The sequence below is a fragment of the Cottoperca gobio genome, chromosome 1, assembly GCF_900634415.1.
Source record: "Cottoperca gobio chromosome 1, fCotGob3.1, whole genome shotgun sequence".
In the NCBI taxonomy this organism is placed as follows: Eukaryota; Metazoa; Chordata; class Actinopteri; order Perciformes; family Bovichtidae; genus Cottoperca; species Cottoperca gobio.
Genome location: NC_041355.1, coordinates 12387486 through 12413563, shown reverse-complemented (window position 1 = coordinate 12413563; position 26078 = coordinate 12387486). Strand labels below are relative to the sequence as shown.

Sequence of the window (26078 nt, the reverse complement as noted above, 5' to 3'; positions counted from 1 at the left end):
TTGAAAGACCCGTTCCCCATGCTGTAGAGACACAAATCACACAGTCTGCTGCCATCCCAACACATCCCCTCTGGTCTCTGTGACACTTGAAATAAAAAGAGAAGGACGATAGTTTCTGATTTATTTATTTTTCAACGTATGCCATTTCTTTTATTGTTCTATCACCTTCTTGTTGTTTTATAGAGATGAATATATACATCTTAAAATTGTAATTAACCTATATGTCATTATAATGATGAAATCTCATATTTTCTGGGTGTCTGTTTCCAAGCTTCTGTTCGTACAGTGTTAGCTCAGGTTTCATCACTTCGTGTCTTGTTCCAGTAACTGGATTCAGAAGCCTCTGGCAGGATCTGATGGCAGCTGAGCCCAAACTTAATCCTGCTAAAATGACAAGGAAATGTTAGTGAATGATTACCTTCTCGCTATCTAACTTCCTCTCTCTTCTGCCTGTTGACATATTTTTAATTTCATGATTCACACTCTGCATGATGGCCAATCTCTGTGTCTCATATAGTGTAAGTATCAGAGGGCCATAGACGATACTTAATGTGAGTACTCTTATGCTGATGGTGTGATGAGAAGAAGAGGGAGAGGTAGTGAGAAAGATGAGGAGGAAAGAGATATGATCCAAGCGAAGGGAGCCAAATAAAACCCAATTATGTGGAAAGGAATGCACCCTTCCCAAAGTATCCTTTCTTTCTCTCTTCACTGCTCTCTTTCTCCTTCACTTTTAAAAGATGTTGGCAGTGGCTCAGCCAATGGCCTGCAGCTATTTGTTTATGTGCAATTTGTTAGAGGGCTGGCCCCTTTCCCCCTTTTCAAAGAAGCCATTTACAATTCTATTCATGTCTACCTGCCTCATTCAGACGGCAACACATAGTTTTGGACCAAGGGTCTGATTTTCACTACGTACTCTCACAAAGTGTTAACAGTTATGTTAACGCTATTCAGAGAGGAGACACTATTATTACATTACTTTGTGTAATGTAAAGTGAAGGGAGGTGTATTCAAGTGATGAGAGTAGGTGGCGCAGAGAGATGGTGGTTGAGAAATGTGCATTATACGTCACAAAGATGAATGGACACAGGAATAAAGAAAACACACATACACCCTTCCAGTAAGTACAGTCACACATACAGAAAAAAAACCTAACAAATGTGCGTGTTGCAGCTAACACAGCTCTGTGGGAATTCTCAACCAGCTGCTGGGGTTCGCAATGCAGCAAGACGAATGATAGAGAGGAAGAGGGTGGGGGTAGAGATGGATAGAGGGAGAGGAGAGCAAAGGAGGCATATAAGAAATAAACGAGGCATGGATGCTACCATCCGAATGCTTATTTGGGCCGAGGGCTGCAAATTGAAAAAACATTGTGGACATATGAGAAAAAACATACTAACGCATTCACATGGGCCGTTAACATACTTTTATGCACTGCCACACATGAGTACTTAAAGGTTTACCAAGTACATTTAATTTCAGAACATTTCTGCCCCCTGGCCTTGGGTATATTCAGTTTGTTCTGCAGCCTACTGAATTCCTTTGGTTTCCACAACCCCAGTCTGAATCATGGCATGGACTGATCCGACTACTGGACCGTGCAACATTCACAGATTTGATCTTTCGAAAATATGTATAAATTCTTGCATAATTGATAACCACGCATAATTGGAAATGTTGCACTTTAGATGCCACAATTATCCTCTATCATTATAAAGGGTTGGAGTTTGGAGGAGTATATTTAAAGTTGTAGAGCCTAAGATTCAACAACATGCCAGCACTAACTGCACAACTGTTAAATTCCCTGTAATGACAATGTAGGCGGTGGGAGGAGGGTCAGATAGAGTGCGAGTGAGCAAGTCAGTGAGCGAGTGAGAGATTGAAATGGCTGAAATCTGCAGAATCATTCATCTTACTATCTTGAGTACCTTGACAGTAAAAGGGAGACCATGACTAACCGAGTCTCAGTACACGCGATTAAAAAATGTAGACGATTAAGAGGAAAGGACAAATGTAGTGACGGAGGAAATATAAAAGTCAAATGAAAAGAATGACAGAGTAGAGAAATACATAAATACAATATGACATTTTAATTTAGTTTCACTACATTAGGAGGCAATACACTTAAGAGACTCTACATATAACCTGTATAGACAATCACAGAAGTAACGTCAGAGATATAAATACACACATACCAAAAGTATCAGCAGTGTACTTGCTCAGCCTTATTCTATTAATCCTTAATCCAGGCAACAATATACAGCACCGTGTGTACGCTGTACAACACAGAGGAGTCGCACGCAAGAGTAGTACAGAATTACATGGATTTATGCAATATTACCTCCTGCCACTGCAGATCTAGCAACAATATATTGCCTTTAAAATATGAACACTATTCATAACATCAAAGTTACATAACATCGAGTTAAATTGAAATATAAGTAACATATCAAGTAACGCAGAGAATATTTTTGAAGGAATCCTGCAGGTTAAATATGTAAAAAATGAGCCAGCAGGACATATCTCTCTATTGGTGACTATATAGCTGTAACATGAGTAAAAACCAGGCTACTGGGTTAGTGTTGCCTGCAGGGAAAACTCACACACATTTGTGGAAGCATTGATTACGGTGCTGCATCTGTTTATGGAAGGACACAATGTACTCTGACACAGTTTTGAAAGACAAGTATCCAGAACACAATACGATTCAGACTCCACTCAGAGAGGATGGTCACTAAAGCGTGGTCTGCTGCTCTCTCACACACACACACACACACACACACACACACACACACACACACACACACACACACACACACACACACACACACACACAGTGAGAAGATAGTGTTTGCAGCGATGATGCAAATGACAGTGTAATTGCGCGCTCCACTGCAGTGGAAACACATATTTCCCCAGTCCATTTAAAATCTTGTTTGCCTGTAAACAGACACCTTGAGAACTTTTGTCAAAATCTTTTTTCTTTTTCTGCAAAATGAAGTTTTGAATGACAAATTCATGTTTGTATCAGCAGTTGGGTAATAGATAGAGGACTAAGATAAGACTTTGGCTGCATATCTGATCAATGTTTATTTCAAATTTGCATTCGGGTATTGTCAACACATGGCTTGATAGATGTGTCTATGTCTCCATTATGTGCAAACTATTTATGAGTCAATGAGTCAGTGAACATGCCTCACAATTGGAGTTTCATCCATGTAGGCCTATATAAGTCAATGCAATGCTGTGGTGAGCTGATGTTTGCTATGCTAAAAAGAAACAGAAATAGATTGTGAAAAGAGGCGTAACCAACACACAGAAACCTTTCTCTGTCAGTATGCTGAGCAGGCCCGACTAGCATCTGACTGACAGCAGATCAAAGCCTGATGATCAATACACAACCTGGCCATCCATCTGTCAAATCACTACCAGACCACTGGGACAGCAAGTGACAGAGGGATCAATGAGGAAGACAAAGTCTGATTAAAAACAGAGACAGGAAGGAGAGAGAGGGAGGAGAGAGTTACAAACCGAAAGAGAAAGACTGAACAATTCTGAAGATTTGTGTTGATAAGTTACAACAACACTCAAAAGGTTTTGACAAAACCTGAACCATTAAATCAAAACCCTGGTGAGTTTGCAGCTCAGAGCTAAAGAAGAAATGCTACAGAGCATCTGAAAGATGTTCAGGGTTTATTGGAGGTTTTCACTTCCTCTATTAAAACGGTTTTAGTGGGCAGAAAGGCTTCTTGGTGTGAGCTGAACCGAAACAATGCAACTAAACAATGGCTGCTAATTATCCTGACAGACAGGAGGGACAACCATTAAATTAGTTATTGACCAAGGTCATGGAATATAAATGCACTTTGCAAAGAGATGAACAAACAGAAGATGCACACAAATCGCACACACGAAGGCGAAGTATTTGAATTCAACCTTTTTTATTTTGTAGTTATATTCCAGTTGCACAACAAGCAGCGCAGCATTGTTGTGGATTAAAGACACCTGGGTGCTGAAACAGGAAGTTTACACCTTTTCATCTACACCAAGATGACACCTTTCTTTCACTCACAGTTCTCGTTTGCATGAAAAAAGGATTTGAGCCATCTGAGAAGTTATTGTGTTTTCCTGTGTGTCACCCTGTTATGACACTGCAGAGGACACACTTTCCACACAAACAGTTTGTGCAAGCATTAAACTTCCTTTATGGTTGCTTTGTAACCCGGAGGTGGAGGCAACATCTATGTGTAAATGTGCTGTATGCGCTGTTCCTCATTCTCGATTCTCACAGCTGGTTGTAGAACAATGTTTAACGGCTATTTTCTCTAAATTCAATGACTTCCACTACGAGTTGGATTGTGCATGTGTATATCTGTGTTGTTTATGAAAGAGGGGAGAACCCGAGAGATAAAGGGAGAGAAGGAGGAGGCAGTGATCCAGAACTGAGCTCTTGTGACAGCTTTTCTATTCAGTCCACACATCACAGGACCATCAGCGACCTAATTAAACAAACAGAAAGAGAATGAGGGAGTAAGAGAGAAAAATAGAGAGAAGCAGAGAGGAAGGATGAGGGGAAGAATGCTGTAGGAAGAAAAACAAAGTATGTAGACTGATCAAAAACTAGTGAGAAAAAGAGGGGAAACCGTGGATCAAAGAAACAAAAGATGTGCAGAGAGAGTGTTGGAATGAGAGGATCTAAAGAGCTTGTGGAGAAAATCCATGATTAAATCAGGCAAGCCCCAAATCAAACATCAGCAGCAAAGAAGAAAGAGGAACGTTAGAAAATGGAAAGAGGGGTGGTAAAAGGGGGAGTCTGGAGGCCTTGAACAGCATAATAACTGTTAACTCAGATTTGGGAGGCAGAGAGAGATGTTGGGGGCAACAGTGCTGTTACAAGCAATTCAGTTTATCCGCTTTGAAACGAGGAAGACTGGGTCAGGAGATTAATTATCGTTAACAAGACAGACGGACGGACAGCAGAGCTTTGCACAGACCTCAAGCACAGGTCACGGGAGATAACAGCGAGAGGAGAGAGACAGCAAATTAAGGAGGGAGGAAGGAGAGTGGGACAGAAGATAAGAGAGATAGAAAGTTAAGTATTTTATTTTAGAAGACGCAGGGCACACGGATCGCACAGTGGTGATGTTTTCTTCCACTACCACGAAGACCCAGTAGCAGTCCGATTTCCTGTCTTCAGTCTGACAAGGTCAGCAGTAGAGCATAACTGGGAGACAAAAGTGAACAAATCCAAAAGGAGTAAGGAAGAAAAAAAAGCAGAGTCTGGTTTTGACACCAAAGCCAGACTAAATGTCAGAATGTAGCCGACTCTTTCATGTAGGGCATTACTCAGATTCAGTCTGACAAAGACACAGTGCAGTCCGACCTTCCATCAACCAGACCTCCCTCCCACTCTCAGCGGACTTTCTCAATCTTAATACTACGTCCGTTGTTGATGTTAGCTGAAAGCCCGGTGCGTCTCATATAGGTGCAATGCAGCATCAACACGCAGAGGGCCACTGCCCAAGTGTTGCTATTTGAAGCCCTGGGAGTGAGACCAGGCTGGTTAAACAGTGGTTTGAGCGAACATCCACTGATGAGTATTGACACGTGTGATTTGGTGCTTTATATAGACAAGTGTATGAACACAACTTTACTGTTTTCTGCTGGGTACTGTGACACTTCCTTCTTCATTCTTTGCAGAAAGGACACTTAACAGCTGTGCCATTTCGCATGTTGTCAGTTTTGCACTCTCTCCTGTCGTGAAAGCGACACCCAGAGAGAGAAGTTGTTTGGAAATCAACAGCTAAAAGTGATGGCATAGCAAAGTGTGAAGAGAGGTGTCATCAAAAAAAAGGAAAGGGCCAGAAGAGATCACCCACGCACATACTGGGACGGACAGTGAGGACAGAACAGCTGTATAAGCACATACGGTATAGACTGTCTGTATCCCAACAAGTCTTCCATATTAAATGACAAAATACGTCGTAAGTCCATGCCCTCTAGAAAGACACATTTTCTGATCTGACGCCCTATCGGTGGGACAACATCATTTGTCTGTGCCTTACAAAACGGTAAAAATAAAGAAATAAGAGTTACAGAGTTCAGGAAGATCTGCTTTTTGTTGATGTGCTCCACATACTTGATAATGATGAGACAATTCCAAGACTTAAGTGCTAATCTTATTGATCGTAACTGTCATTGCTCCGACCTTCGTCTGTTTGAATAATAAACATGGAAGGTTAGAGAATGATTGTGGTCATGCCTGCTCATGTCAGGTGGAAGTCAATTGTTTTGTTGACCCATCCTTGTAGCCGGGTTAGGGTTCCTCCTTATGTGGACTTTGTTGCTCGGTAACAACGTCAGCTGGCTTCCTTCTTTGTTCCCGTCATTATTAATACAGCGTCGTTATTTGAATGTAAACATGTCATTTCAAGGCACCTGCTGAAACAACTGATGCCGTCGTTCTTCCCGGGAGGACAGTGTTATTTATCTCTTTCAAACACGCATGGACACTTACTGTCCAGCATAAACCACTGGTCTACTTTTCTCTGAGAGTTTACAATACAAGTCTATTCTCTTCATCAAGTTTCTGTTTCCGCATTGTTTATTACTCGCCTCAAATGTTTTTAGAAACGTATTTTAGTGTACCGTTTAGCTGGTTGGCTCCAGTCAACATGGCGGGAAGGTCACAAACGTTCTCAGAAAGTTTGAATATCTGTGAGTACAAGAACACACTTGCATTACAGAATGTATTAGCTTGTCTGCGCACAAGCACACAGAAATAGCAGGTATACTGTGTGTGCCACAAGTCCAGAAGGTCACCTCCTGCCAGGAGCATCTGGGTGGAGATCACACACACACACACACACACACACACACACACACACACACACACACACACACACACACACACACACACACACACACACGTTAAAGAGAAACCTCAGCTGGAACTGCAATGAAACACATTCTTCGGCTGCCCCAGACTCCAGCCACGCTCGTCACATTCATTGCATCTCTCTTCCAAATGTTAATTCACCTCACAACACTGCCTCAAGTTTGAAATGTAACGTAATGGAATATTCTCATATCAGCAGTATAGCTATAAAAAGATTTTAAATGCCTTTAGTGGAGTTTGTAACTTGTTAAATATTGCAACTCTTTGCTTCATAACATAATAAACAGCCCTGGGACACACACACACACACACACACACACACACACACACACACACACACTGCATCAACTTGGCAGGATTAGCTGAGGTTATCAAATGCCAATGAAGAGCATCATCTATCAGAAAGGTTAGTGTGTGTGATGATTCAGTGCAATCTGGCTTTCATAGATGAGGGTGAAATGAGAAAAAGAGGGAAGTGGCAAGATCACTGGAAGTACGAGTAATAATGCAAAAAACAAACAAATGCAAGGTTATGTGGGAATATGTTAATGTATTTGTACGGCACATACATGCATAACCATTCAACTAGGGAATTGGACAGCAAACCAAAAATGAGTGAGAGCCAGTTACTGTAAGTATAAGATTTATAGCCATTGCTGTCAGTGAGATCATGGGAGAAAGGTAATTCATATGTGCAAGTGTGATGGAGAGAGAGAGAGATAGAGAACGAGGGAGGGTCTCAGGATGAACAAGTGATGTTTCCGTTCATTAGCAGTCCTCCCATACAGCCGGATACTTACAGATAATCATGTCTGCTGCGTGGCGGTGTGTCCTTGACTGTCATTGGTGGGACTCTGCGGGGCCTTGTCTACATTCCAGACTGTGTGTCTGTATGTGTACAAAAAGTCCACCCACACACACACACACACACACACACACACACACACACACACACACACACACACACACACACACACACACACACACACACACACACACACACACACACACACACACACACGGCTGAAAAGTTTGATCTCCTGCAAATCAACAAAATATCATTCCCTTCCTTCCCAATCAGCCTATTGGGTACACATTTACCATCCTCTGAGAATGTAATGTATAACTGAGACAATAGTAACAGCAACAAGTGCCATATTCTGCGTTAATTAGTTTTTAAATAGCAACTATTGGTAACTGACAAGAAGAAATAGGGAGGAAACATAACAATGGATGCAGCTATATGCAGGATGCCTCGCTGTATTTCCTTATTGACACTATCCATTGATTGCTCTCTTCTTGAACAGAGATGGAATGATTTTGCTAGTCCACAGTATTTGGATGACTGGCTGCTTTTCTCGAGGGTATTTGAGACTTCTGCAGCACTGTGATCGATGGGTAAACAATTGAGCGTATTTTCCCACACAGCTGCATTAGACTTACTGCTTTGTTCATATGCTCACAAGGTTTAACTCTTCTCCAAATTCTGTAAATGTAGATTGTCTGTTGCCGTAGTCAACTTAGCAGAGAAACAGACATAACCTATATCAGATAGCTTTAAATAATGCACAAGTTAACGAAATTGCAATGTAGACTGTATTTTTTATTTTTAATGTCAGACATAATGCAATAAAGGAACGTTTATTACACTACTGAATATGAAACTAACAATATATAACATATTTTATGTTGTTTATCATTCTAACCCACAGTAAAGATCTTGATGAACAACAACTCAAATGCAATGTTTCACTGCATTTTAGATCTTCAGACACAATTTAATGTTTTTTCAGGATCTGCTAACACCATGTTAATCTATTTGAACATAAGACAGCCAGACTCCCACACCCTTGACCATATCGTCTTGACCATATAATCCGCTCCCGTTTCCATCTAAACATCCAACAGCCTGATGAGTGTCACCTGCACTAATGGGCCCTGTCACTCACAATCACTGGCTAAATGGCTCACCCATTAATACATTAGATAAAAGGTTTTATCTTATTTTATCCGTCTCTGTTGTACGTCTGTTTTTTCTCTTTGTCCACCTCTTATCTTTTTTTTGTTTTCTCTATTCTCTCTTCAGACTCTCCCTCTTTGTCTGCATTCCTTCTGCTGCTCTTATCTCTTTCCAAACTCTCGTTCCCTCACATCCATCAATCCATTAGCGTTTTCCTTGCATCATTCTTTCCACTGCCATCACTACCCCGTCATTTTCTCCTCACTTACTCAGACAGACAACCCTCACATAATCTGTTTTCTCATGCATGTATGCTTCACATAACCTCCTTTAGATGTACTCAAAGTCAATATACCATCAATACCAATTGATTTGTGCTTGAGGCTATATGTGCTACAGTTAGTTAACCCACATGCTATGCACTATACTCAAATTAAACTGTATACTATATACAGGTTGCTATACCAAGATACCTGGGATATTGTATGTACCACTCTGAGACCAGTATGACATTTATAACAGTGTGTCTTGTTCTACGTCACTATAGTTGCACACTACACCCTCCAACACTACATTGTGCCTTACTGAATCGTACTGAAGGGTCGGGTTATGCACCACAAGTAAGTAGTTGGATCTTTTGTGTTTGTGTTACGTTCTCACCTCTGCACGTTTGACCAATCACCAAGCAAAGTGTCTATGAATGTCGGATTTGGAAAGTTACAGAAATGGTTGGACACAACCCCCCCTAATCCGAAAGGCGGGGGAGAGGAAGTTTCCAAAGCTATTCAACCACCAGACAAGCAGTTATGACTGAGCCTTCAGGCGCCTTAAGAATACAGGAGGCAGTAGACAACTCACGACTGTAGTCTGACTGTCACATGCATGCGTCTTGTTAAGGATTGTTATGATTAACAAAGATTTACATTTAAGAACATGTGGCTGACTAGTTTGTATAAAAAAGATTAGCCTTCAGGTCTCCACAGATGAACTATTACAGAATACAACTCGATATGAATAATACTACAATAGTGTTTACAATGAGTTTGAAAAATCAATAATGGCCATTGCAACTATTTTAATATTAAGTACAGTTTGTCTCATGAATTGATATTGAAGAGGAGAGTTTGAATCCTCACACTGTGGGACATTAGGATCTGTTACATCTGTGTGATGTTCACATGTTCATATAAAAACTATTAGTAATTCTGTGGGTGACTAACATTTCCCCAAATCCTCAGATATATTTCCAAGCTGTACTTGTACATTGCATATTTTTCTTTAGTTCTCCATACTTGACATATGATGACAGCTGTCTCAAATATAATTTCAAAAAGACATTATCTGCAGCAGCTGAGAAAAGGTCCGGGTCATTAAGGACATCACAGAAAAAGCAGACACTGCCAGCCCTTTCCTCTCATCAAGAAAAATGTTAAATCTAAAAGACAGCTTGTCATAATGTGCCATCACATCACATCATACCAGATGGTTCACAATGTGGCATCACATATCGTGAGGTTTCCATGGCTGTCAGAGGGGCTATCAGTCAACTGTGTTGGCTTTTAATGTGGCCATAAAGTTTACGACGTCGGTTTGGGATTGTCCAAACTTCACATGCCTGCAGGAACTCACACGTGCTGCTCCACAATAACATCGACAAAAATACACAGAACTGAAGTGTATTTTTCAGCCTTTACAAATCACACAGGCGTCTTGCCGTCAACACAGATCTGCCCAAGTTCAGCCTGGAAACCCTTAAAACTACATGCCTTCTAATCATCTAATATCTAAATATTACTAATTTATAAGACCTGTCTTTGCCTTCATTTATGTCTTTACCATAAACATAGTCAAAGACACAATGCAAAGTAAATTAAGTTCTCCAAACTTAATAAAATAGGTGGAATGAGAATGCCTTCCAAGACGAGACGTACTGTAGCATTTTCAGATCTGGTGCCCCAATCAGCAAGACAACATTCATCATCACGCATTTGTGACCGTTACAAAAACAATTCATGACTTTGTTTTCTGATCTGTACTGCTATGTTAATGTTTGGTCTGGTTAAGGATACGAAAAGATTGTTGTCATAGTTAAAAGAAACCAACTCTGACTGTTAGCAGGAAACAGGTTGCGAAAAGTGTTCTCTCATGTCAAACGCACAAACTTTGTAAGCCTAACCACTGGGCTGTACACACACACACACACACACACACACACACACACACACACACACACACACACACACACACACACACACACACACACACACACACACGTTATGACCTCCTCCCTTAGATGTTTTGAGGTGCATCGTACTTTTGCTTCAGGGAGCCACAAGAGCTCCTTGTCAAGTAAATGCAAACAAAAAGGCACAGTAGAAAACAAACAGCTCTGATATGGCATCAAGTGATACTGCAGAAAGTATATCAATACTTTAGTCCGGATGCCGCCGTTATCTATTCAGTATGGTTTACAGGATGCTATAAATTAATTCCGCATGAACCGACACTGTGATATGAACCGTGAGCCATTTGCTTCATTACATTGCTGACTGAGAGGGGCAATGTTCACTAATGCATACTGCATGAACAATAACATGAATACATCAAACAAAGTGATGTTGCCCTTTAGACAAACTTCCGCTAACTCAGAGTTCAACTGTAAAAAGAGCCACAGACGGCCACCGCTCTGAGGAAGGCTTGCTGATAGTCATCATGAGGAAGTGTTCATGTTGCAAACAGTGACTCAGGGATGTTGCCTCTGCTTCATAGTCTGCAGTGCGGCTCGACTGGCTGAATTTCCCATCATGCTCTTGCACAAACAATGGTAAACAGGAAACAGTAAACATGCCCTTTGTATTCTCTCTCTTCTTTTTATGCTTCCCCTTTTCATCCCCTTTTTGTTTTTCTTTGTTCTTTGTTTCTACTTTCACCGTTAATGCTCTCTCCTGTCTCGACTCCCCCCTCTCCACCTCACTTTCCTCCCATCACAGGTCTTTAATCAGACCATGGAATGACTGCAGTGATCTTCCTCTCACTGTTCATCTGAAGTGGTAATGTGAAAGGAGGGAGAAGAAACGGGGAAGAGAGGGAGAAATCAAAAGGGAGAGCAAGATGTAGACAAGCAAGTGGGAAAGAGGAAATGAAGCAATGAATAAAAGAGAATTTTAGAATATGATGAGAGAAGAACAAAGTACAAGCAAAGGGGTGCAGCAGAGTGCTAGGGAGTGATGGGTGATAAATAAAGAGATGTGCTCTAAACAAGGGCATAATGAAACAGAGGACGGGAGGTACAACTAGAGCAGATAATAAATAAAAAGATGAGGGTGACCAGATGACAACACATCTTTGTGCTTATGTTTGACCTGCAAACCCCACGTCTGCAACCGTCACAAACCCATGAACAAAATTAGGAGGATGTGCGTTCACTGATAGCACAGAGACTAAACAACCCAAGCAGGAGATGAAGAAAACACAGAGAGAAAGAGCAGACGGCCTTTGGCAGGAAAGCAGATTAGAGGCAGAGAGCTCAGATGATTCATCTGACCTGCGAGAAGGAGAAGACATTAACATCTCTCCATGCGAGGACAAATGAGGTGTAAATTATTGATTGTTTTTCTGCAGAGGCTCAGCCACCATACAGATTCCACAATTTTTCTTGAGGTTATACGAGGTTCCCTGCTGGTCACTGGTGTACGTAGGGTTATCACTCACTGAATGCGAGGGGATGTTGTAGTTTACATGTCTCATGCAGCCAAGCCTTCTGGCATGCAATTATCTGCACATAAAACCCTAACATTTTTAAATACACTTTTCAGTCAAGCACAACTCTCATGCAGCATATTTCATAGATGTAAATATGACTCATCAATGTTGGCCTTTCTATTAGGCTACATAGAATGCCCTATTTCCAGCATCCTGACATCTTCTCTGTGATGTAAGGGAACCTTTGAACCTAAATATTAGCAAGGGGCCGGATTTGGCCCACAGTCCTTGAGTTTGACACATGTGGACTAAAATGTTGTACTTTGTTCAACATAAAAAAACCCCGACACGAGTGCACCTATAATCTGAAACGTTAATATTTATGTAATTTCTCTGTGCGAGATTGCTTATCAACTCTCTCCACAGAGAATATTGCAGTTTAATTGGCCTGAGTTGTAAAGGAAATGAATATTAGCAGATTCAAGTACAGAATGATAGTCTACTAGCATTATCACTATCATATGCGTAATTCCTTTTTAGGCAAGTTAAACAGGCTGGGTTACTTAAAGCTGCACTAATCAATCATTTGAAATAAACAATGGGTCAAATGACTGACAAACCCACAGATAATTATAACCAGATTGTGCGGTTCCTCCTTTATGGAGCATTTTAGGGTCTTTGAGGTCATTGTTTTGGTTTTACAGCCTGCAACCTCAATACCATTTTGATTCACTCTCACTGCTTGCACCAACCTAGTTTCAAGCTGCGGGTGGCCTCCCAGCACCAAACAGCAAACAGACGGTTACAGATGTGTTGTCTGGGTCAAGCATGTCTGACAGGACAAATACGCTCCTATTTTAATAAATAAAACTATCCACACAGGCTGTGTAACACTCGTGTAATGCCTGAACACATTCTGTATAGACACAGACCAAAGCCGCTGCTTCTGCTCTGCTAACGTGCTGCTCACGCCATACGCCTCCTGTATAGACATGGCGTCAGCAACAAGTTGGTGAACACAGTGAAGCACTTAACAGCTAAAGAGCCAGATATTTCCCTCAGGAGTTAATGGACACCAAAAACAGAGGTAAAGAGAGTGAACATACATTTGCCAGGTGGACAGAGCAGGACTCCAAATGAATGCGAAGGTTTCTACTTATCTGCTGGATGTGTAAACTGATCGCTGACATGTTCGTTATTTAACTTCAAAAAGGTGGCAATATGTCAGTGGTGTGTTTACAGCTTGTTGCAAAGTTTCCACATGGCCAAAAATTAATTGAGAGTGCTTTTTTATAAAAGAAATGACCATATATTTATGGTTAACTATACAATAGGTCACTAACATGCAAGTCCCAAAATGTTCTAAGGTTATTCACATGGAGCATTTGTCTGTGCACATTGCAGGAGGACAATATATCCACACACAGCTGCTTTTAAATCAAGGATATTTGACTCATTTAGATAGTAGATTAGAGATTACTCACTTCCTCTCTTTTCGATCCTGCTATCTCTGTCACACACACACCAACCAACCCCCCACACAATGTATGTATCCTCCCAGGTGCTTAGTGCACCAGCGCAATCTGTCTTTGCTGTGTGCCAAAATGTATTTCAGCACCTGCCTTGGCCATGCAGTCTTTCCCCTGTAACTGGTGTGTGTGTGTGTGTGTGTGTGTGTGTGTGTGTGTACCCAAGCAGCAGGAGAGAGCAAGCTAATAAATCCTCTCCTACAACGTCTCTTGCAATAATGACACTTCTCACCTTTCCTCCCTCTCGCCTTTCATTCCATCTCTCCACACAAGCACAGCATGACACACACACACACACACACACACACACACACACACACACACACACACACACACGCACACACACCCTGGGGAGCTCTGGGATTCCTATGCTATGGCAACACAACTTTACTCGTGAACATCTTTTCCCACAACTGGACACCCTGGCTGGCACTCAAATATCTGAGCTTCTATGGATCATAAATCTAATTATACAAAATATGCAACACATCTTCATCCAGCAAAAAAAGTCCTCTCTAATGTGAAAAAGAGATAAGGAGACATTTACAAAAGACTTCCATTAGACTGACGAGACGTTAATGTAGTGGTTGCTATCAGTGAGAAGGTTAAACAGCAGTTATTAGTTTCACGTTATCTCTATCCACCACAAGAGAAAAACTAGATAAGCATAGACCAAGAGGAAGTACCTGCAGATTACACTATCTTTTTCTGTGGAAACCAATACTCGTAGCATCGACTGGCTGCAGCTTTCAATGCGTTTAAATGCAGTGGCAGCTTTCTCACGCAGAAGTTTAGAGCTTAAAAGAGCATTTAATCCAAGGAAAACCTTCAATAAAACATAAAAACAAGGTAGAAAGAAGAGGTCCTTTATGTAGATATAATATTTCAATTGTAACAACAGAGCCCTTAATACACTCCATGTAAGTCGCCATCTATGCTGCTCAGCACGATAGACTCAATGTTACAGATTAATTATGTATACAGACCGTTGCGCTTATATAAACAGCTGTAAGCAGAGCTATAGGGGTACAGTAGCTCAGTCTGTAGGGACTTGGGAACCAGAGGGTCATTTTATTTTCAATTTATCCAACAGGTTTTTCAGATGGACAGTTCTTACAGATGTAGTAATTTTTGGTTGTATTGCCTCACGTCTTTTGTTTGACTCCAACAGACGTCTGGGTACGCAAAGATAATTGGTTCACTACATCATAGTCTCACTGAGATCCCTAGGTGTTGCATGTGACACATTTCATATATTCCTAAGATTATATCTTGGGATACACTGCTCCCCGGGCGCTGATAATATAATAGCAGTGCACTGCATTTAACCCATCCCAGTATCAGGAGCAGAGTCTGAATTTCACTGTGTGTGCTGTGATGTTGTGTGTGTGCATGTGTGTGACCATTAAAAAGAGGATTCAAAATCCTCCATTCCCATTATCACTTAAAGCAACACTAAAACAACATAAAGTGCATCGGACGTGCCCATGTGCTGTAGGTAAGAGCACCTGGCTATCTAATGTGTTTAATTTTAGACTTTTGAAAGGATCTCTTAAACATTATCCTCACTGTCAGCATTTTCATTGACTTTAATGTAATAAAAAGCAACAGCATCATCTCCATCTCAATGGTAATCTCCATTACCATCCGTCACTGTAAATTAAGTAACTTAACTCTTAACTCTGCAGTGCAAAAGTACAGTAACATGCATATTTCCATTAAGGAGAAAGGCTAAGTGATTGTCATTGCAAAGTGCATCCAAAAGTGCAACACCTACCTGTCACCGTGTGAAGGAAAGTAATCTTGGATAAAAGCTCACACCTCTTGCTGGAATATAAAATGGTATGACTGCCGCCAGAAAATCTTTTAAAAGGTGCATTCCAAAGGGAAGTGCGCAAATGAGACAGCATTTCCAAAAAAGAGAAGTGTTTTGTTTTGCCCGTGAAAGACGCAGTAGGTAGCGACCGTATTGCATTTCACCCAGTGTGAATATTTTAAGAGCACTTCTCCATTGGTATAATGAAATGTTACACTGTATGTATCAATGGCAGCAAAACAAACTCTTCTCTAAACCTGTGGAGTCAAGTTAAAAGACAAACAATCAAAAGCTAGAATATTGATGTAAACTGTTGCACAGAATACTCTGGAACAGTTATTACCACTATGAAGTGCTCTGCAAAGAACCCATGTTATTATTGCTATAGGGAGTCATATTGTACAAAGTATCACATTTCCCAAGATATGACCCGAGGAATGTATGAAATATGTGTCACATGCAACACCTAGGGATGTCAGTGAGACTATGATGTAGCGAACCAATTATCTTTGCGTACCCAGATGTCTGTTGGAGTCAAACAAAAGACGCGAGACAATAACGTATGGCAATACAACCAAATTACTACATCTGTAAGAACTTTAATCTGTAGATCTGTAAAAGCTGAAAGATAAATTGGGAAATCTATTTAATTCCTGTGAAATGTTCACAGTAGACAATAAACCTTAAAGTTAAACAATTTTCTAATGTAACCAAAGGTCCTTAAAAGCTAAAACAATACAAATAAGAGAACAAATCTAACAGTTTGTGGAAATGTAACTAATCCAAGAATGTATTAGGGATTTTTGTACCATTAACATACAAACAAGTAAGTGTGCAAGTTCTCTTGATATACTGCCTGTCGTCTACGTCACATCTGCAGCTGAACACTACCACCAAGTGGGCAGAATAGTGAAGTACAAGCTGCGCCCTGTCGTTCTTACAAACATGGATATACAGCGTAACTGGTCGTCATTAAGTGTATTAAGTGGCTATTGAGGATGGATATTTTGCACATTGTCTTCTACTTAGTTGCACATTGATTACTGAAAAATATATTTTACTTTACCTGTGTAGGCCTACAGTAAACTATAGTTCAGGACTAAATGCTAAAATCATAAATAAATAAATGTCATTATGGTTGGAATTGGGCTGTAAATTGAATACAGAGGGAATAAAATGGAAGCTGCCAAGTACTTTCTGTAGATTCTTGTTGTTCAACAACTAACCGGCTGCAGTTCAGATGCTGCAGTGCTGATAGTCATCTAGATGCATATCTAGCATTGGCATGCAACATTAATCCAGATGATTGTCTTCATTTTAAGACAGTGATAGATTTCAGTTCAATTCAACACAAATGAAAGGATACATGCAGACATAAACTACGCACTTTAACTTACCCGATAGCAACTCTTAGCTGTCTCATACGGCCCTGTGATGAACTGTGGCCCACTTTTCTTTTTAAGGAGCCTCACATAACCTGCAAAGAAAAAAAAGCATGCATGACTCATTTCCGTCTGCTGAAAGTATGTGCTGCTAAATACACAATGCATTTGTTGAGAAACACAGACACATTAGGTTTTGTATTTTGGTTGGGGATAATGCACAGGCAGGCTTGTCTTTGGGGTGTTACGTGACTTATTATTTAGTATGTTATTCTCCAGAACACCATCATTTTGATTTACTTTTAAAATATCAAAAAAAAAAAAGGGAAGAATGTGGAAAATGTCACATTAGCTTTCAACATGATGTTCTGCAAACCTTACAAAAGCCCCAACAACCAGACTCTCCTGTATGGTTTATAGAAATAGAGAAGTAGCTTCTAGCTACCAAACCACTTTAAAAACCGTGGGTCAATATCAGGACAAAAACGCAAACACTCCCTGAGATAAAACATGTAGGAGAGAGCCGATAAGTGGTGTAATTTATGAAACAGATCTATTATTTACGAACCCAAATCCGTTGAGAGAAACAGGAATACAGTTGTGAAGTTGCACAAAGGGAAGGGCTTACAGAGGTAAAAGAGGAAAGAGTGCACCTAGTAAAATGCACAATAAACTGATGTGTGGAATGAAAACTTTCCCTTAAAACTGCAATAATGGTCACAATTAGGGTCAAAGGGAACAAGTGAACACAACATTGAATTATTCATCCCTATTTTAAATTAATATCTTGTTAGGAATACTTGCTTATTTACACATCCAGCAGTATGGGAGCAACATTACCATCGTTTTAAGTTGCTTTGCTGTCCACCTGACCAATGCAAGTCCAATATTAACTCTCTTTAAGATCGTTTCTTTGTCTCTACTGAGAAAATATCTCTTCAGCTGTTAAATGCTTCACTATGTTCACCAGCTGTGAGAGCGGTCAGCAACCACACGATCACTTTGTCATTTGATGCATTGTTATTATTAAAGTATCAATTATAGCCACTTTAAATGTACTTATAATTTGACCATGCATTAGTATAGACATGATGCCATTATAATTATAATATTACTTAATTGGGGTTTCATAATGATCTACAGTACTTCGGTGTAAAAGGAAGTCTAATGGATGTCACATTCTGTGTAGCTCATACATTTGGACAAAGATCATTAACTGACACTCGAGTGTTAAAGGTGGAGTCAGCGGTTTTAATTCAATACACTCTTTGTCAAATTCAGTGAACATCTCCTCACAGTCTGCTAGCTGTCTGTTCTGTGTATGCGCTGAAAAAACTGGTGTTCATACACAGCCCTGGCTCTGTTAATGGGAAAACAAACAAAGTGGCTCGGACAGAGCCACACAACCAGATTCAAGCCAATCAGCAACAGTGAGCGCTCATGCTTGTGCACAGGACAGGGGAAAGGCCATGGATGTATAAAGAGAATGGCAGTGAGAGCGAAAAGGATGGTAAATCTGGAGGGGGGGGGGGGGGGGGTATACAGTATGTTTGGGTATTGAGTTCAAATATCAACAATCTTCTCCGGTGACTACACCTATAAATTAACATTGTATTATTAATCCAGGTCAACACAACACCACTCAACAATGCAGAACTAGAAACCCAATTTGTTCCTCTCTAACTTAACGGCAGAAACGAGTCTCCGTCCCTTCCTGTGCCCTGGTTGGCCTGGGTCCACTGTAAGCTGACCTGGTTTTACAGAGACTCAATACAAAGAGAACAGAACGCGGAGAGAGGAAATATGATGAGTTGGCAAACTTGCTACTTTATTCCACTTGGTTAAGCAGGGTGACATTATTAGGGCTTCACTAGAGCCACACATACAAAAGGATACAGAATGCATTCATCGTACGCCGAGCTACCAGCTAAATGTATTGTAGAAGAACACTTCTATCTCTAGTGGTATATAGCCATGCAGACCGCTTTGGCTCGATTTGTTTTTATCTGACTGTCTTAGATTTCCGCCACCACCCCAATACAATATGGATGAATTGAAAGTTTGAATGCATCTATTGGTTTTACTCCATCAAGCCGGCTTCACACCCTTTTACTGTATAATTCAGTATAAAATGTGTAGGTTTGCTTCATGTTACATACCATCCCCACATGCACAGGAGGCATCAATCTCAGGAGAATGTATTTAAACAACAATAAATGATGCCAATGCTAAAAGAATTCTGCTTAGTAGTGTAGCAAAAGTACATTTTGATTATTGCAGGATTTTGAGTAATATAAATTGTTGCCTATGCTAAATTATTCCCAAAGCTATTGAGAGCAAAACACCATTAGTTACAGGCCGTCAGTGCCCTTAAAACTTAATTATCACACACAGAAAATGAGCTCATTCTTACCTTTCATGGTGAGAACGCCGCAGCAGAAGTCTTTGAAGTTGATTCTCCCATGAGAGTCGGGGTCCAGACATTTGGCCAACTTCTTCACCTGTGGAAAGGAACACGGAAAACATGAGAGCTATCAGCGCACACCAGACACATTTCTGTTAATGCACAGTAAAACATTAAAGACAAACCCAAGCTTTTTTGCCATGTCATCTCAAAATGTGTGCTGTGAATCTATTAACAGTACTGAAACCCAGTTATGTATCAGATTAGTGTCAGCAGGTTATTGAATAAGTACGATCTCCAACCCTATACAAACACTCTTCAGCCTCTTCAACATTTGCATGTGTGCGTTTGTGTGTGTTTGCAGTTCTGTGCCTCCCACTGCCATGTTTCCGAGATAGACAGGTGGCTGATAAGTACAAAGTACTTAATAAGTACATGAATCATCCGCACTTTCAACATTGCACTAAGGCTCTTTACAGAGATGAGCAGTGCTATAGACATAGTATTCTCTCATGCTGCCTGCGTCCATCCTCCATTTCAATATCAATGCAAACAACATTGTGGTATTTCAAATGCAGAGCTACACTAATCAGCCCATGCTGTATAATAACTACTTATGTCCCTCAAAAGACCGACAGCAAGAAACGTCTTCATTTTTTAAGTTCAGAGCATCGACTGTGCCCCGTCATGCAAAAAAAGGTCACATAGGATGTTAAAATATCATAACAATGTTTATAGCCCAAACAATAAATGACTAAATAACAGTTTACTGTATTATCTTGAAAACAAAACACTTTTTACAGCCTCACAGGAATCTGTAATGTTTATTGCACAGAACAACGTTGTGTTTGTTTGGCCAAACAGACTATTAATGATGGTTCTGATATTCTTAGAGCTTTAGAGGTACCGAGTCATTATAAGCAACACGGTTTATCATCTTGGCAAATTCATTAGATTAGGCCAAGTCAATATTTTGAGCCTGAAGGTGGTGCAGAGATGTTCAAAATGGACAGGAAACAATCTTTGGGAACCCTTTACACTTTCATATTTTCATAAGAGGAAGCGGAGAGTTTGTCCTAATGGGAGAGCAACACCTGCCAGCCAATTGGAACGTACCAAGTGCCGGTGAAATCATGGGTGGTTTTGTTTTTGATTTTTTAAACCCACCTGTGACTCCTCATGTCAGCTTGATCCCTAACACCACATAGTGACACAACATGTAAGTGCAAGAAATCACCAAAACGTTGGAGATTATTTCTCTGGGAACCGTGAGATACATATTTTACATGGACATTTGGCCAGTAGCTGTCTTCATGTAGACCAATGGTAAAACCGACCTGCTGATGAACACACAGACGGCCAAAGATTACATTGCAATACTCAGGCTCTCACTGAGGAAAAAATGCTAAAATAATCTAACACACCTCATGTGCAATATCACACATTTGTATCATGAAAGTGGCCAAAAAGCAGGCCCGAGTACATGCACACCCTGACTCATGATCCTCCCGCATCTACTTCACCAAAGAGGGCTGCTGCCTTTAAGCGCCCTGCACCACGGCTGAATAATGCATTATTCTCTTTGCAAACTACCCACATCCATTTCAAATCTGAAACAACTTCAGGGTTTTAAATTGGACCTTGATGCTTCAACTTTGAGAGGTTGTGCTATGACAACAGTCAACCTAGGAGAATTGTGTGCAACTACAAATTGGAAAACTTTTCACAGAAATTGTTTTTCATTTAATTTATAAAAAGGGTCTAAATGTATTAATTTATTTAGGTCCTCTCACACCCTCGTAACCTATACTTGGCAACTGGGTCACATGTGCAGCTGATAAGCAATTTGATGTGTTTTAAATGGAGGTCACCTGAGGACTTAGATTAATGTAATTTACCTATTTGGATCAAACCCAATTTCAACAGATTTGTATAACACAGTCCTGTTCAAGACCTAGATTATTGTTTCTGACTTGTCCTCAGTTTTTAAGGACAAAATGAAGGGGAGAGAAAAGAGGTCAGAGGAGAAAACCGTCGTTTGCACGTTTGCATGTGACCGTACAACTGGGAGAGTGTCACCTACTGTGGGATTTGCTCATATAGGACAATGACATGAGAGGGCAACACTTGCAGGAGGCTGCTTAATACGAGACATCAATGAAAAGTACAAACCCAACAGAGTAGTTGTAATGTGCGCATGTGTTTGTTTTTCTGTATACAATATAACTGCAATGATTAGTTGACTAATCGATGAGTCGATCGATAGAAAAATTATCGGCAACTATTTTTGATAATAAAATTATTTTCCATGCAAAAATGGCAGAAAATTCTGCTTTCAGCCTCTCAAATGTGGAGATGTCCTACTTCTCTCTGTTTTATATCATATTAAACTTAAGATCTTTGGGTTTTGGACTGAAAAAAACCAAGAAACTTAAAGACATCACCTTGGACTTTGAGAAAATTGGACATTTTTCACAATTTTCTGACATTTTCATTGTAGAACAGTTTTTATTGTGTACATTATTTATTGTGTATAATTACTTTCAATGCAAGAGTCTCAGCATCACACTAGGATGGAATTGTGGTATTAAAACAATTAACAATAAATAAAAAGTCATACAATGCATTGTAAAGTGTCAAATGTTTTGCATTATAGGGTCTAATAACGTGTAGGTCCTTGAGTTACAAATTTCATCCACATCAGTGGAAGCTTCCCCCCGGAGCTAATCAGTGCCTCCACAATGTTCCTGCTGATGAGCAACACAACACTGGGGAGCCAATCAACCACACTGTTCAATTATGCTGACATGCAGTGAAACACAAGAGATGTCCACTGTGACAAATGAGCTGATGAAAAACATCTAAAATATAACCAATAATTTCCCTTATTCATTACAAACCAAGCTCTTTCAGTCAAATTGGCTACAGAAGATTACACGTTATTCTCCACTTTGTTTTGTAAGCATGTCTTTCATAATGAACCATGCTTCAATAAGGAAAATATCATCAATCAGTTGAAACAGCGTCCTGATCGAAGCTTATTTTAAAAACTTAAGTGAAAAATATTTCAACTTTTTAAGCTTATATTAACAAATATTGACAGATACAGATTGTAGATTTTGTTTCTAAGCTTCACAGTTTCATTCAGTTATCTATGTTTAAATACACTTCAGATGCAAAATGTTGGCGATAGTCTTTATAGCTTGACCGATACTGGATTTTAATATAGGTATTTATTTGATTATGATATGAGCCAATAGCCTTATTTAAATTTACTTTGAATTATTTCCAAGATATGTAAGAGGAACATTCAAAATGTCAGTGCTCCCTGGTGGACAAACTATAAAACAATGTTGGTAACTTCGGTCAACACATACACTAATACCGACATTTCAGCAATAAGCTATTATGAGCCAATATATCAGCCTGGCCTTTGCACTATTCACATCTCACTCTGCTTAGTATTCATAATGTTCTTGCTCCTCTGGTTTATATGTCGGCTCCATCTCCTTTATTATTACTGCTTTAGCTACCGTGATGTACCAAAACAATTACCACCAACACTGTTGCATGGCAATAATAATGTAACTAATCTAATTAGATTTTTTCAAATGGATGGTAAATGGTGTTTTCCTGACTTTTCTCATCAGCTCTAACGAACAATGTTTAAAGTGAATAGCATATTTCCCCCAGACAGTGTTTCACCAGTGAACATTAAAGTTACTTTCCAGCTCCTGTAAAACTTAACAACTATCTTATTCCACGCACAACTTTCAGGTCAGAGAGGGAAAGGTGCATCAAGCAGTTTTGCTGGACTGTCATACCTTTTCCCACTGTTCCCACTGCATTGTTAAGGAACCAAAAATGTTTCTGCTTTGGCTCCAACCTGGAAAACTTTAATTAGGAAACTCCTCTGCATCTGTGCAGCAGTCCAGCTGAGCTCTTCCCAATTAGCTTGTCGTGTCTCAAAAAATAAAAGTGGAAGTTGTTCATCACATATCAATGTGAAAGTCCATAATTATATATTTTCAAGAGGGAAGATACAGTAGGGCTAGCCTATGAAGTATCACAAAATAATTAGGGCGTGTGGGAAAGTGCCAGCATTACTCGGTTGCCTATTGCACCTTACTGTAAGCTATTTCACTATAGTGGCGGAGGGTTGCTTATAGTTGAAGGGAAAAGACAGACGAAGCAAATATAAACAATTAGTGAGTATCCATGGTCTCACCTGTTCCGTTTGTCCAAACTGGGAACCCAACTGCACAAAGTGTTCAGGGCGGATAAACCCGTCTGAGTCCTCGTCACACGCGTCAAACACCTCTTTGAGTTTCCTCACAAATGTCAGCAGACGCTCCGACTCAGGAAGAAAGTCTTCATCCATCTCTTTATTGCTTTATTAGTCTTCTTTCTGGGTGTTTTAACCCGACGTGACCCACAAAAACACCATGTTGTTTGGAAACCGCTCGCGCTGCTGTGCGCGTGACTGTGCGCGTGACAGATGAGCTCTTGGATGCTGCTGCTGCGCGCGAAAGGAGGAATGATGCTGATGAACAGAAGACAAGTACCCACCCGGAAGTATTGGAAAGCACAGCAGTGTTCTCCATTACCAGTAATAGTAACAAGCCCTCACATATAAGCATACTGACTGCACCACTCGGGAAACATAGTTTTATTTTCACAATTTGATCCAATGACATCAAAAGTGTGCAAAACTGGGTCAAACAGTCAAGAATTGCATCACCAACAGGGTGATCACCAACAGGGTGATACAATTGATACAATTCTGGGGGGAAATCAAACATCATTCTGCTGGTTTTGGGTGTATTGTCAAATACTTTGGTAAGGTTTGATCAAACATTTGGCGAAATAGAAAATGTTGTACGTACAGTTCTAATTGCAGCAAGATAATAACAGTCACTGGCTGTAGCGCGGCCCTTAATTATTAGAGTGTTTCAGTTCATAAAAGCTTTTCAAACTCCTGCTGTAAACACTCTCTGCTGGCTTTTTTCTGCAGCACAGAGGTCTGAAGTTTTTCAAGGTAAAGAAGGAAGAATCATTTCCCACATTTATTTTAACCAACAATTCAACTGTTAATTACTTTAAATTATTTAAAAGACTCAGCCAAGTGGTAATCGTAATGTGAGTGTAAAGATTAGTTCAGGGACCTCTTTTTTGTTTCTGTTTGGAGCCAATTCAGTATTTTAAAGTTACAATGTTTGTAAATGTCTAGTCTCATTATTTTCTCATGATTATATTTCACTGATTACAAATCTAATGAGGGTCTTTGAGGGTTAAACTGTAGAGATTACTACAGCCAATTAAAACCCTCTAATATTCTTGAACCTGTTATTTTATCAAACAATTAGCCATGCCATGAAAAGTTCAGGTCCTTTCAGATACAAATTAAAGTGTAGTTACCTGTAATGTTATTTTGCACTTTTTAAGCTTTAAAAAAAAAAAAAAATCATTGTTGCTCGTAACTGTAGTCTTATAAAGGGAGGGGTGAGCGGAGGGCTATTCAGTTGGTTTGAATTGGCCCAATTCCACCAACACATTAGGATGTATTGTCTGGGTGCCATGAGCGTCATACAACATTACAATGTGGTGTCTATCCATCAAGTGGATGTTTCACAGGATAAGTGAAAACTTTGACCTGCTGGTGGCACTATAGAGCAAAGGTTAGGGAATCACATCAAGATTCATCATATCTTGTCGGAGACAGCTTTTCACCCCGGATGGAAGGTGAATACTGTTAATAAGCTAGTGGCATAGAAAGCAGTTTTCAAAGTTTCAAAGTACCCGGAGTTGCATTTGAAACAAGTGTGTATTTATGGGCACCAGTATTTCTTGTAATGTCTATACTACATGTAACAAATAAATAAACCTCATCTCCTGCTTAAAACAGGGGAATTTTGGGTTTTACTTAGAAAATGATTCAGTGTGGAATTTTTAAAGAACAATGATATTCTTAACATGATAACATAACTCATGTCCTTCCTCAAAAATATGGCATCAGAAGCCACTAGTTTTTTCCTTCTGTATTTCACATGCGTCATTGTATTTTAGGATTAGGCCATGTTTTTATAATGTTGTGCACCTCGTCACTCGTCAAGAGGAGGCTCTTCAAGACAAAGTAATAGGCAGGGCCCCCTCAAAGATCTGCAGGATTTACTACTCCTCTATAACTTCACTGACAATAAGGTACTTATTTTGATGAATTGATTATGAAATATATCAATTCATAATTTCGCCAGGTGTAAGTGGATGTAATGTTTCCATACCAATGTGATTTAAATCTGTACCCTTATCCTTGTTTGAAATATTTACCACCTTGAGATTAATTAGATTTATATTGTTAATTCTCCTCTATGATTGAGTCCCTCTGCA

At 39.9% G+C, this 26078-nt stretch overlaps 1 protein-coding gene across 3 annotated transcripts; it reads right to left on the bottom strand.

Annotated features, from left to right (window-relative positions):
• Positions 1 to 120: 120 nt before the first annotated feature.
• Positions 121 to 24112, bottom strand: LOC115008296 (rab11 family-interacting protein 4A-like). 3 transcript variants are annotated; one of them, XM_029431821.1, is made up of 5 exons: positions 23920 to 24112; positions 19701 to 19788; positions 17303 to 17382; positions 7699 to 7786; positions 121 to 384 (listed from the first exon to the last, which is right to left on the bottom strand). In XM_029431821.1, the coding sequence occupies exons 1-4, from the start codon at positions 24070 to 24072 to the stop codon at positions 7739 to 7741; spliced, it is 369 nt and encodes a 122-aa protein (XP_029287681.1). In that variant the 5' UTR covers positions 24073 to 24112; the 3' UTR covers positions 121 to 384; positions 7699 to 7738. The 3 variants fall into 3 exon arrangements, with proteins under 3 accessions (XP_029287681.1, XP_029287689.1, XP_029287698.1); XM_029431829.1 differs by lacking the exon at positions 121 to 384 and adding an exon at positions 6317 to 6715; XM_029431838.1 differs by lacking the exon at positions 121 to 384 and adding an exon at positions 6745 to 6838.
• Positions 24113 to 26078: the final 1966 nt, after the last annotated feature.